The sequence below is a fragment of the Mobula birostris genome, chromosome 25, assembly GCF_030028105.1.
Source record: "Mobula birostris isolate sMobBir1 chromosome 25, sMobBir1.hap1, whole genome shotgun sequence".
NCBI classification, from domain to species: domain Eukaryota; kingdom Metazoa; phylum Chordata; class Chondrichthyes; order Myliobatiformes; family Myliobatidae; genus Mobula; species Mobula birostris.
This window is the reverse complement of record NC_092394.1, coordinates 44,250,381-44,263,610: the sequence shown is the minus strand read 5'-3', so window position 1 is coordinate 44,263,610 and position 13,230 is coordinate 44,250,381. Positions and strand designations below refer to the sequence as shown.

General features: G+C 41.2%; 1 protein-coding gene across 6 annotated transcripts in view; it reads right to left on the bottom strand.

Annotated features, from left to right (window-relative positions):
* The window catches only part of gtf2ird1 (GTF2I repeat domain containing 1), a 197,670-nt gene that overhangs the window by 150,055 nt on the left and 34,385 nt on the right, over nucleotides 1-13,230 (bottom strand). For all 6 annotated transcript variants that reach the window (XM_072243217.1, XM_072243218.1, XM_072243216.1 and 3 more), the window contains exon 3: nucleotides 158-298. In XM_072243217.1, the coding sequence (XP_072099318.1) occupies nucleotides 158-292 (135 nt within the window). In that variant the 5' untranslated portion in view covers nucleotides 293-298. The remainder of the gene's footprint in view (nucleotides 1-157; nucleotides 299-13,230) is intronic.

The following is a 13,230-nucleotide window of genomic DNA, read 5'->3' as shown; positions in this document are numbered from 1 at the left end:
TAAACTTCTCCTGGAGTAGTGTGAAAGTTTTGCTCACATTATCATCAAGGAATCAAGGGACTGGAAAGAGGTGTTTAGCTATTCACAAGGATGAAACATGAACTGAGAGGTTATGCTGGTCATGAGTGACTACTGTGACAGAACAGACGCCACTGACCATTGAGTCCAAGGCAGAGACCAAGCAGGTGATAATGTCCTTCTTGTCCGAGAGGCTCTGAACTCCACGCGTCAGTAGCTGTTCATGACAGTTATTACTCCTGGCTCCTTCTTCCAGATTTCCTCTTTGTGCCATGCTTACCTGTGAAGGCAAAAAGCAACAAATGTCATCTCTTACTGAAACCAGGTGCCTTCCCTGTTTATCATTGCACCGTCCCACGCAGGGCTGTCTACAGCCTCTCACTTGCATTTGCCGGAGGAAGGTGCTTGCGTTCAAATTTTTATATATATATATATACATACATACATATATATACACACACACATATATACACACACACACACACACACACACATATACACACACACACACACACATATATATACACACACACATATACATATATATATATACACACACACACACACACACATATACATGTATATATACACACACGCGCACGCACGCACGACACACACACACACACACACAGTCGGAGGATGGTGCCGAAGCAAGGTTTAATCAATGCATTTTGTAGATTGAACTGTTTAGTTCACGATATGATGTATTTCTGGTCACTCCTTTTTTTTTTTGTTGCTATTTTGAATCGGGCTGGCCGACAGATAACAAGCACTAAGCTGAACTGAAATATGCCTGGACTCTTTCAATTTTGTGTTATATATTCTGTGCTTTTGCTTATTATTTATTACAGCCATTTGCGCAATTTGTTCTTGTTTTGCACATGGAGGAGTTGTTTTCCTTTGCACAGGCTGGTTCCATGGTTACTTTTCTTCCTTTTGTACCTATATGAAGAGAAAATGAATCTCAGGGTTGTATACTGCATGCATACTTTGTTAATAAATGTACTTGGAATCTTTGAATCGATGTGGACCATAGTGACAAACATGTTGAAGACTTATTTAAAAAAACAAGTGGCTATCTATTCTGAAATTTGAACTGCAAACATGAGGACTGAACTGACGACTCCCCATTGTTGAAATCCAAACATGTTAATGACATTGCTGGCTGTGAAGCTGTCTAAAGGCAAGTGATACAAATACTTCTTTAAATGCAGCCATTTAATTCTTGCTAATTCATACCTCCCTTTTTTAAGGAAAAGCCTTGTCGCTTGGTACTATTCCAACAGCCTCTTGTGAATTTTTCCGAACGCCCAAAATTCATCAGTGACCGTACAGTGAAATCACAGCTCAACACGATCCCGCCTTCCTTCTGCCTCCATTCATTCATATTTCCCCAACGGAGTTCCGGAATGGTGAGCAGGATTTCCCACCCTACCACAGACGTGTGTTGGCCAAATTTATCCAAATACACAGGGGACTAGCATCACCCCCTTCAGCATCATCATCCCACTGAGAGCCGCACTACAAAAGGAAAATTGCTGAAAAGTACAGCTCTTCCTTCAGTTAATCCTGATGAAGGGTCTCGGCCCAAAATGTTGACTGTACCTCTTCCTAGAGATGCTGCCTGGCCTGTTGCGTTCACCAGCAACTTTGATGTGTGTTGCTTCATTGTACATAGTGCTCTCCCCGATCTATCATCTTCCCCATCTCTTTCAGGAGGGATAGCTTTTGCTTCCCTCCCCACCACAAATCAATAGTAAATAACTAGTTTAAACTCTCTTGAGTAGTATCAGCAAACCCTGCGGCCAGGATATTGGTTTCCCTCCAGTTCGGGTGCAACCTGTCCCTCTTGTACAGGTCACTCCTCAAAATGAAATCACATCTATTGTACTACATACATTCCATCTAGTAATTCATCCTCCTGTCCACAATGAATGTGACAAAGTTCTCTTAACCAAATAATGGCAGCTATGAACATTACACTAAAATATAAATTAAATCTGTATATATTTAACATAGTAACATGCTCCAACACTGGGCAAAAGTACGGAAGAAGATCTTAAAGGAGCACAGAGCAAGCAAGAAGGTTTAGTGAAGGGATTCCAATTAGCTGGGCAGCTGAAGGCATGATCCTTTTGTTGGAAAGGAGTTCAGACTGCAAAAGAAGAGAGATTTTAGAGGCTGCAAGGTTAAGGAGGGCATTGTACAAACAGTGATCGGAGGTTTAAGTTCATGGCCTGCTGGATCTCATGGCATCATCCTGACCTAACCTGTACTGTGGGTCATATAGTAGAACTACTGCCTCACAGTGCCAGCAACCCAGGTTCCGTCCTGCACTCTCTCTCTGTGAGTGCTCTGGTTCATCTCAACGACGTATGGTTTGGGTAGGTTAATTATCCACTGTAAACTCCTCCCGCATGCAAATGAGTGGTAGGATCTGAGGAGAGTTGGTGAAAATGTTGGAATAACATCGGATTAGGGTGAATAGGAGGCTGGAACAAAGAACCTTTCTCTGTCACGCATCATTCGGTGACTCTGAAACACCGACTCCCATTGGAAGTCAGACTTGTAAGGGTGACAATTTTTCCACAATATTTTTACGCAACATTCCATCAAGTGTGGCTCACTGGCGATGAGGCGGTGTACAGGAGTGAGACAGATCTGGTTGAGTGGTGTTGCAACAACAACCTTGTACTCAACACCAGTAAGACCAAGGAATTGATAGTGGATTTCAGGAAGGGGAAGTCGAGGGAATACACACCTGTCCTCATTGAAGGATCAGAGGTGGAAAGGTTGAGCAATTAAGCTCCAGTGTGTCAATAGCTCTGAAGATCTATCCTGGGCCCAACATATTGATGCAATTACATAGACGGCACAACAGCATCTATATTTCATTAGGAGTTTGAGGAGATTTGCTACGCCACCAAGGAAGGACTCTAGCAAATTTCTACAATGTACCATTGAGAGCACCCTGACGATTACATTGCCATCTGGTATGGAGGGGCAACTGCACAGGATCGAAAGAAGCTGCAGAAAGTTATAAACGCAAACAACAGGAATTCTGCAGATGCTGGAAATTCAAGCAACACACATAAAAGTTGCTGGTGAACGCAGCAGGCCAGGCAGCATCTCTAGGAAGAGGTGCAGTCGACGTTTCAGGCCGAGACCCTTCTTCAGGACTAACTGAAGGATGGGGATCAGTGAGAGATGGTTTCACTGAACTCCCGTCGAAGAGAGGATCTAAACTTCTTCGGTGTAGGCATCACCGGAAGAGGCTTCGCAGTAGTGAATTTAAATGCAAACAACAGGAATTCTGCAGATGCTGGAAATTCAAGCAACACACATGAAAGTTGCTGGTGAACGTTATAAACTCAGCCAGCTCCAACGTGAGCACTAGCCTCCTCAGCACTGAGGACATCCTCAAAAGGTGATGCCCTCAAAAAAGGCAGTATCCATCATTCAGGACCCCCATCCCACAGAACATGCCCTCTTCTCATTGTTACCATCAACGTGGTGGTACAGGAGCCTGAAGACAAACACCAAATGTTTTAGGAACAGCTTCTTCCCCTCAACCATTAGATTTCTGAACGGACAAATTTCACGTTGTATGCCAATGATATTAAACCTGACTCTCACAACAAGGGTGAAAAAGTCCATTCATTGCTGTACGTATATATATATACACACACACAACCCTGAGAAAGACACATGACCCAGATTCCTGCCAGCATCAGATTCACAGGAAAGAAATTGAAGGGGAAATACCGTGCGAAGCCTGGAGTTCAGATTTTTAAGTATTGGAGGACAGTGGCTGGAGAGTAAGAAAAATCAAAGTAATGCACCCAATATTTCAAGACTGGGTTACTATAATCCCAGAAACTAAGGAGAACGAAAGCCTTCAAACTGTGTATACTATCAGGAGTTTGAAACGCAATGCCTGAAAAGAAGGTGGAAGTAGATTCAATAATAATGTTCAAAAACAAACAAGATAAAAAGAATTAGAGAGGATAAAAGAGTAAACAAAAGGGAAACATTAATTCATTAATCTACCAAAGAGCCAATACAAAGACAATAGGGCTAATGTTATGCTGATGTAGTACACAGTTTCATGAAACTAACCATGAATGCTGGTAATGTGCCACAAGTCATGATCTACATTTTCTTTAAATTTAGCAATGAGCCAATTTTGTCAGAGGACATTACATCTTAACCACACCAAGTGCAACTTTGCTTGTCTAGAATATCCTGAGAACAACCTGAGGATCTCATCATAAAATCATAATGGGAAGGCGTCGTGTATTTAATATTTCAGTAATAGGAGTAATATTGTAAACATATTGTTTGACTAAGCATTCTTTGCCATTTACATAAGGTATTGTTGGTTATCTGTAAAAGTACGTAAATGGCATACGTCATCACGCAACCATGTCATCCGTGTGCATCTTGCTTAAGGTAACGACAAAGTACATATACTTAACTCCCGGCGCCTTGCCTTGCTTTCAATTAGTTTTAATGTGTCAAAGTTACAAAACATAACAAACCATTACTTTGCACACTTTTTACTGGAATGTAACATCCCCATGGGAACGAACGAACACACACACACACAGCTTGAGGAACTCAGTAGGTCAGGCAGCATCTATGGGGAGGAATAAACAGTTTATGTTTCAGGAAGATCCCAATGGGAATTCTCCTCCCTTTTCAGAAGACATACAGAATAAGCAACAAAGACAACAGAAGTCTTGAACCAGTAAATGGTTTGTTTATATAAAGCAGATAAAACTATGCATAGCTTAATACAGTAAAAGCATCTATTTCTCCTTACCTAATTATCAAGGCCCCAGCTCTCTCCCCAGCTGGAGTGTGAAGCAGAAAGGCCCATTACAAAGCAAAGATGCCCAGACTTCAAAATAGACAACCTTCTTTGGATGTTTGCAATATCCTATCCATTCCTGGGATTCTAACCTTCTGTCTTTGGACAGCCAGCTCAGGCTGATAAGGAGTATTTGTTCATTACAAAAGAGGAGACATATTAATAGTCGGCTGTTTTTTTAATGCAAGGTCATTTTTTTCTGCCCCAAAGAGCACTCCCGAGTTGCTGCTCTTTATTTCAGTATCTCTCCAAGTAAACTGGCAAGTTATTTGTTCTTTTCTCATTTTTGGTACCACGACCATGCAGGGTCAGCATACTTAATTCTCCTCAGAAAGCGGTGAAGCGGAGTTACATTCCTTGGAGTGAAGGCACTTCCACCGAGTTGCTGGACATATGTCCCGGTCAGGATGGTACGTGATTTAGTGGGGAACCTGCAACTGGCAGAGCGGCCAAACACTTGCTACCCTTGACCTTGGCGGTACAGGCTGCAGGGTGGCGAGGTGCCGCTATGGCGGCTGGAGTAGTTAAGAGCAGTGGATTTTATTGAGGTATCATAGCTCAAGCCAAACCTGTTTGCGACAAGGGTTTGGATTTAGTAAGGTAACTTTAACCTGAAGTAAGGGAACTCTAACCAATGCTGAAGGAGAATGGTTAATTTTTCAGGCATAGACATGTGACACTCCCCACCTCAAAGAGAGGCAACTTAAATTTGCTAGCCAAACACAAAGCTGAATTTAAGTTTCTACCATTACCACATCCCACTCCCACCCCATATAACCACAAGCACACTCAGTAATGTAACAGGTTCAATAGGGTGCACACCTGGTGCGAGACTGGAGCTTCTTTACTTCAAATGCCAACTATTGAAAACACAAATAGAGTTTTAAACAAAGCAGCAATGTGGAAACATCACCACTAATTTTAAACTACCTACACTAAAGTGAATAAAAATAGCTTAAGTTGAAAACATTTCTCTCTAGCCTTATTTTTTTTTAAATGAGCTACAGAGCCAGAAATAAAGATGTCCAAGTTAATGGTAGGGTCCAAGTGCGTCAAGACAATTTCTTAAGCTCTTCTAAATAAAAATCATATTTTGTAGTAACAGTGGCAGGTAAATTGATAGTTGTTTTCAGTCCTTTTTTAAAAAAAAACAAGTGACTAGCTCCCTCTTCTCATTCATAGCACACAGTTTTACAAAGGCAGGAACATGACATCATTATGGACATAACCTGTTCACCCCTTTAAAGGTCATATTGCTATAGATGTCCATATCCTGAAGTTAATTAGAAGCCAAATGCATTTGCAGGTTGGCCTCGGGCCCAGTATCAATTGAAGAGAAATCTTCAGGTGCAGAAAAATGGCAGCTTTGTTTATTAAAAAAATAATTTGACATTTTGGTGGAAGGCGGCAGTAAAAAGTATCTCTTTGTATTTCCTGTCAGCTTTTCTGTCAGAAATCTTCACATCTATATAAACAGTTGAAATGGCCTATGTAAACTATAAGAACCACAGATTCAGATGGATATTTTATCATTACACATCATACACCATAGAACATTATACTAATGTAAATTCTGATTAACATTGTGGTGATGCATTTCCTATGCGTGGCTACTTGATATGCCACCTCATTTTGATGCCATGAATTGGCAGTATCTATGGAAACACAAGGGTCTGAAGATACTGGAATCTGGAGCAACAAACGATTTGCTGGAGGAACTCACTGCTTGAGTAGGATCTGTGGGGGGGGGGAAGAAGAGAGAAATTGTCGATGTTTTGGGTCGAAACCGCTTCAGCATTGAGAGGTGAAAGGTGAGATGGCTGGTGTCAGGCAGAGAAGGGGAGTGGTGAGAAAGGAGTCCGAGGTGACTGGTGGACTAAGGAGGGCTGTAAGATATTTATTTATTGGGATACAACACAGAATAGGCCCTTCTGGTCCTTCTAGCCACGCGACCCAGCAATCCCTAGATTTAATCCTAGACTAATCACGAGACAATTTACAACGACCAGTTAACCTGCCAACAGTACATCTTTGGACTGTGGGCGGAAACCGAGCACCCGGAGGAAACCCACAGGTTCACGTGAAGAACGTACAAACTTCTTACAGGCAACGGTGGGTGTTGATTTTATCTCCAGAAAAGCTATAATGCACATATCTTCCATGGCCAATTGTGGTAAACCATATATATGTTGTAACTGGGTTACCTGTCTGGAAACGCCCCTCTGCTGACTGCCCCTGTGGCTCCTCCCACAGACCCCTGAATAAAAGCGATTGGGCCATGGCTCCTCCTCTCAGTCCAGGGGCAGACACTCAGAATGCTGGAGGTCACATTTTACTGCTAATAAAAGCCTTTCAGTATTTACTCTACTTCCAGTCTTTTGGAGTTATTGATGGTGCATCACCAATAGTAAATTTTTTTCTCGCCATTCTACACAAAGATAGAAACAACTATAGCCTAGGAAATTTTTTTTAAAAGTGCTATAAGAAAATATACCTATGAAGGAATTGACTTGGACTATAAATAGTTTGTTTATAAATTATTTTGATTTAGAGTATACAAGTCTGGAAATTACTGTTATTGAATAACTGACAAATTAATTTTCTTTTTAACTTATTTACTTAAGTAGTTTAGTAAAGAAAAGACTTTTTTTTAAAAAAAAGAAAGCATTCCACATTCACTTGGTAACATTCTGTGCAGGAATTTCCAAGCTAATATGCTTAAGTTATGCAAAATCTATTATGCTTCAATTATTAAAATGAAAATTATGCAAAATGGGTCAGCAACTTTAAATTCCTCGGTGTTATCATTTCAGAGGACTGTCCTGGACCCAGAGTTCCAAGGGCGATTACGAAGAAAGCACAGCAGCACCTATACTCCCTTAAAAGTTTGCAAAGTTTCGGCATCATATCTACACGGAGAGTTGTAGCAGGAGCTGGGACATGCAAGAAGAGACCAGAAAAGTACTACTTGGAATGGTAGCAACACGAGCAGCACATCATTCTGTGACACAGCTCACAAGAAAGGCACTGTATCTTATAGCACTGTGCTAGTGCATGTGAATGCTAATCAAAACCATGAATTACTAACAAATATTGATGAGGCTGGGGCAGGGAGGCACTTAGATTAAACCTCCTCTCTCTTTAATGTTGGTTCCTTTAGGGATAGAATTACTACTGACACAATTTCTCCCACCCTCAGACAAGCAGTCTAGCCACCAGTCTGCATACAAGGCCACATTTTGTGAGCTACCTTTTGCAAGCAGCTAGAAATGAGACATATCAGAATGAGGTTTCAGTGCTCAGATGACCAATGCATTGACCCAAAGCATCGGTCACTTTCAATGACCATTTAAACAGCAAACACCACGTAGCACAAGGAATACCCTGCTACAACACAGGTACGCCTCTGCAGATTTGAAAGTGCATGAACAACAATCGCCAAAATGCTTTCTGCTCTCTTTGTGTGTTCTGTGATAATCTCCTAAATCGACAGTGAAGTTGTGTTCAGGTTCATTACAAGGAAGGATTGCAAAATTGTGCAGCAAAGTATGGTTAAATTCACTGCAGATAAACCAAAGCTTATTCCTGACTTGTACTGTGCCAGAGCACAGGCAAGATAGCATTTTCTTTTTCTTCCATACACTGATCCAATCAGCTTCCAAAATGTACCTCTTTCTGCAGTACCAACAAATACAGCCATTCTTCTTCCCTGTACAGTATTTCCTTCTCAATAGGAGCTTCGCTTTATCAGCAGCCTCATAACTGTTGCAGATGCTGGACAATCTGAGCTTTCACAACCAAGTTATAATGCTGAACACTGAATCAGTCAACCTTCTATTGAAGGGTGGATCTTAATACCACATTTGCTTGTGATCGACAAAATGCAATGGAAGCCCAAACACAGTTGGATTAAGGACCCATAAACCACGCCCCATTATGAATCAACCCTTTCAGTAGGGGGAAGTGGAGGAGGTAGGAATAATCTATCAGATGAAGGATGTATCTGTAACTATCAAGAACTCTATTCAATCTGATGTTTGATGATGTACTTTTCTACTGCCAGCCAAGATCTAGACGGTCATTGAGGAATTGAACACATTGGAGTCTGAATCTTACACCATCCATTTTTTCTCTGGAGAAGTTAATGACAAGCATTTCATGACTTATAGGTCATGTCATGTGCTTCAAAATCGCAATAGTAAAGATGCATTTGAAGCTACCGACAGATACGATGAAGGAAAAACTGAACACTGCCAAAGATGGAGGGCCTTCATTACAGCCCAAAATGCCAGTGGCATAACAGCAGTAAAGTAAGTAAAAAAAAAATTAATTTAATAGGGGAGCTCCCCTCATTGTGGAAAGTTTCTCTCCCCTCATTTTAACTAAGATTAAAAGATGAATGAGCAATCTCTCGTGCCTGCTGATTTCGATGGATTCAATGGAAATCTGCTCCAACCATGTAAAACAGATAAAATAAAACTTATTGACAACTTAGCAATAAATAATGCAGTCTTGTCAGTGACAATGTCTCCTAAAAATGCCAAACAATCCAAATAGCCATCAACTTGCATTTATGTTCGCCAGACATGAATTTCTATAAAGATTAAAAGTTAAAAACAGCCAATTGCTGATCTTTGTACAAGATGGTCTCTAAACATACACTCCTCTGAATCTCAGGATCACAGTTTATACTTTACACTTTATTGTCGCCAAACAATTGATACTAGAACGTACAATCATCACAGCGATATTTGATTCTGCGCTTCCCGCTCCCTGGATTACAAATATTAAAAATAGTAAGAATTAGTAAATATTAAAAATTTAAATTATAAATCATAAATAGAAAGTAGAAAAATGGAAAGTAAGGTAGTGCAAAAAAACCGAGAGGCAGGTCCAGCTATTTGGAGGGTACGGCCCAGATCTCGGTCAGGATCTGTTCAGCAGTCTTACCACAGTTGGAAAGTTTAACATGTGCTTGCCATACTGAACAGCATTCTCTCCCCCGAGGTGCTACCATTTATCTTCCTGCCAGTAGGATACCAGAAAAGTACAAGACATAAATTTAAACATACCATTTTAAAGTCAGTTCAACACATACTAACAAAGTCTGATTAATTGATAATATAGCTGTGACTAATCAGTCTCACTGTGATTTAAACATAAAGATATGCTGAAGGTCTGAGGTTTCTAAATTGAGTCTTTCAGGATTGATTTGGATTGTGATAAATTGAGTCATTGACAAACAGACCCTGCAATGTTCTTCATTGCGATTGCAATTATTAAACTGATAAAAATTGTCCAGTTTGAAGATTCAAAGTACAGTATCAAAGTATGTATGCCGTATACAACCGAAATATGATCTTCCTACAGACAGCTACAAAACAAAGAAAACACTGGAACCCGTTCAAAGAAAAACATCAAACCCTCAACCCATGTGTGTAAAAAAAATCACACAAATGGCAAAAAGAAAAACAAACAAGCAAGAAACAAAATCGAGGGAGTCCAGACATATTCAATTCAGTTCAATCTAGCGCTCTGTCATCCGTTATCAGCAGGCTGCCCAGATCAAAATTGCCCAAAATAGCAAAAAAAAAGGCACAACGAGAAATCAGAAATACATCACAACGTGTACCGCAGAGTCTAATTCACAAACTACGTCGATTAAACTTTGCCCGAGACCCAGGACTCCAGCACAATCCTCCAGTAGCATTGAGTGAGAGGGAGAGAGACCATTCAAACGCAGGGACCTCCCTCCAGGAGCAGCAAGAGGCTGGAAGTTGGCACTTAACACCTGCTCATGCGTCAATTATTTCAATCTTCGACACTTTAATGGGCGAGATTGGCGAGAAATGGAGTCTATTATGTTGTTCAGGCTGCTTGACCTCGAGGCCACATATTCACTTGAAACCTCATCGAACACCCTCAGAGACAGCAAAGCGCTGGATCACTCAATCGGTCCGAAATCACACCGCCAAAATGTAGCTCACAAGTTCCAACAGGAGCCGAACACATTTGAAAGAAAAAGACGTAAAAGGAGTGAAAGACATAGCTTTGTGAACCATCTGGAGGCTGTCAACCTTGGTCACATCGTTCACTGGCCCCATCTTCTTCCAGGTGCATTTCAGCAGGTTTTAGTAGGTAACATAATGCTGTTAAAGGACGGAGCTACTTTCAGATAAATTCCTCTTGGAAATGGGCAGGACTCAGCCAGTTTTAAAATGATCCAGTATTCCAGGGATTTAATGCAACTGTCAAGGAGAAAATGCTAATTCCCTCTGGTTATTTGCCTAGGTTAACTGCCTCGGACAGATTCTGCAGCATTGGAGTAAGAGGAAGATTGTTAGATGGTTTATTGTTGTCACATGCACTGAGTATTTGCATGCCACCCATACAGATCATTGCAAACATAAGTACATTGGGGTGGTAAAATGGGAAACACACTAACAGAATGCAGAATATAATATTACAGCGGCAGAGAAAGGCCACGACGAGGAAGAATGAGAGACCTAGAGTTCACCACAATAGGTGGTGGAGAGGACCACAAAGAATTATAGGAGGATCTTGATCAGCTGAGTAAGCGGGCTGAGGATTGGCAAATGGAGCTTCATTTGGATAAGTGTGAGCTGTTGCATTTTCAAAGTTCAATGCGAATTTATTATCAAAGTACATATACGTGTCACCATTTCCAACCTCGAGATTCTTTTTCTTGCAGGCGTTCACAGTAAGACAATGAAATACAACAGAATCAATGGAAAACCTCAGGTGGCGCCCTTCATTAAGGACCCCATCACCCAGGACGTGCCCTCGTCTCATTGCCACCATCAGGAAGGAGGTACAGGAGCCTGAAGACACACACTCAATGATTCAGAACAGTTTCTTCCCCTCTGCCATCCCATTTCTGAATAGACATTGAACCCATGAACATGACCTCATTTTTTTTTTCTGCACTACTTAGGTTTTTTTCTCTATTATTATGTGTTGCATTCTACTGCTGTCACAGAGCTAACAGATTTCACAACATATGCCAGTGATATTAAACCTGATTCAAAGACTGACAGTCAATGAGCAAAAGACGACAAATTTTGCAAATACAAAAATGAAACAAATAATAATAAGTAGCAGCAAGTTTTGGAAAGTGAAATCCAAGCAGGACTTTTACAGAAAAGGAACTTGCGAGGCAACTTGTTTTATCTACACAACATGGGGGTATCTATGTAGAATGTACTGCCAAAGGAATTGGTTGAGGCAGCTCCAGTAGCAACTTTTAAAGGATAGCTGGACAGCTGATGGATTGAAAAGGCTTAGAAGGCTATGGGCCAGATGCTGGCAGATGGAACTAGCTTTGGTGGGACACTTTGGTTGGCAGGGATCAGTTGGGCTGAAGGGCCTGCTTCTGTGCTGTTCAACTCTATGATTCTATGACACCATCTTTATTGCATGAGGTCCATTGAAGAGTCTTATAACAGCAGGAAATTGTCCTTGAATCTGGAGGCAAGTGTTCTCAACCTTTGATTTGGGAGTGCGGTGAAGGGGTCTTTGATTATGTTGGCTGCTTTCCCAAGGCTGCAGAAAGTGTAGACAGAGTCAATGTTGTGTCCGCAGCTCTCTCCAATTTCTTGCCGTCTTGGGCAGACCAACTGCCATACACATCTAACCCACGACACATCTAACAGGATGCTTTCTAAGTTGCATTTATAAAAATAGGTAAGAGTCAATGAGGAAACGTCAATTTTAGACCATAAGACCATAAGATATAGGAGCAGAACTCGGCCATTTGGCCCATCAAGTCTGCAATATCATTTCATCATGGCTGATCCATTTCTCTCTCAGCCTTCTCCCCATATCCCTTCATGCCCTGAGTAATCAGGAATCTATCAAAATTTGCCTTAAATATACCCAATGACTTGGCCTCCACAGCTGCCTGTGGCAACGAATTCCACAGATTCATTCTCTGGCTAAAGAAATTCCTCCTCATCTCTGTTCTAAATGGACGTCCTTCTATTTTGAGGCTGTGTCCTCTGGTCTTAGACTCTCGCACCACAGGAAACATCCTCTTCATATCCACTGTTTCACGGCCTTTCAACACTTGATAAATTTCAATGAGGTCACCCTTCATGCTTCTGAATTCCAGTGAGTACAGGCCCAGAACCATCAAATGTTCCTCATATGATAAGCCTTTCAATCTCAGAGTCATTTTTGTGAAGCTCCTTTGAACCTTCTCCCAGTCAGCACATCCTTTCTTAGATAAGGGTACCAAAACTGCTCATAGTACTTCAAGACAGGCCTCACCAGTGCCTTATAAAGCCTGAACATTACATGCTTGCTTTTAAATTATAGAC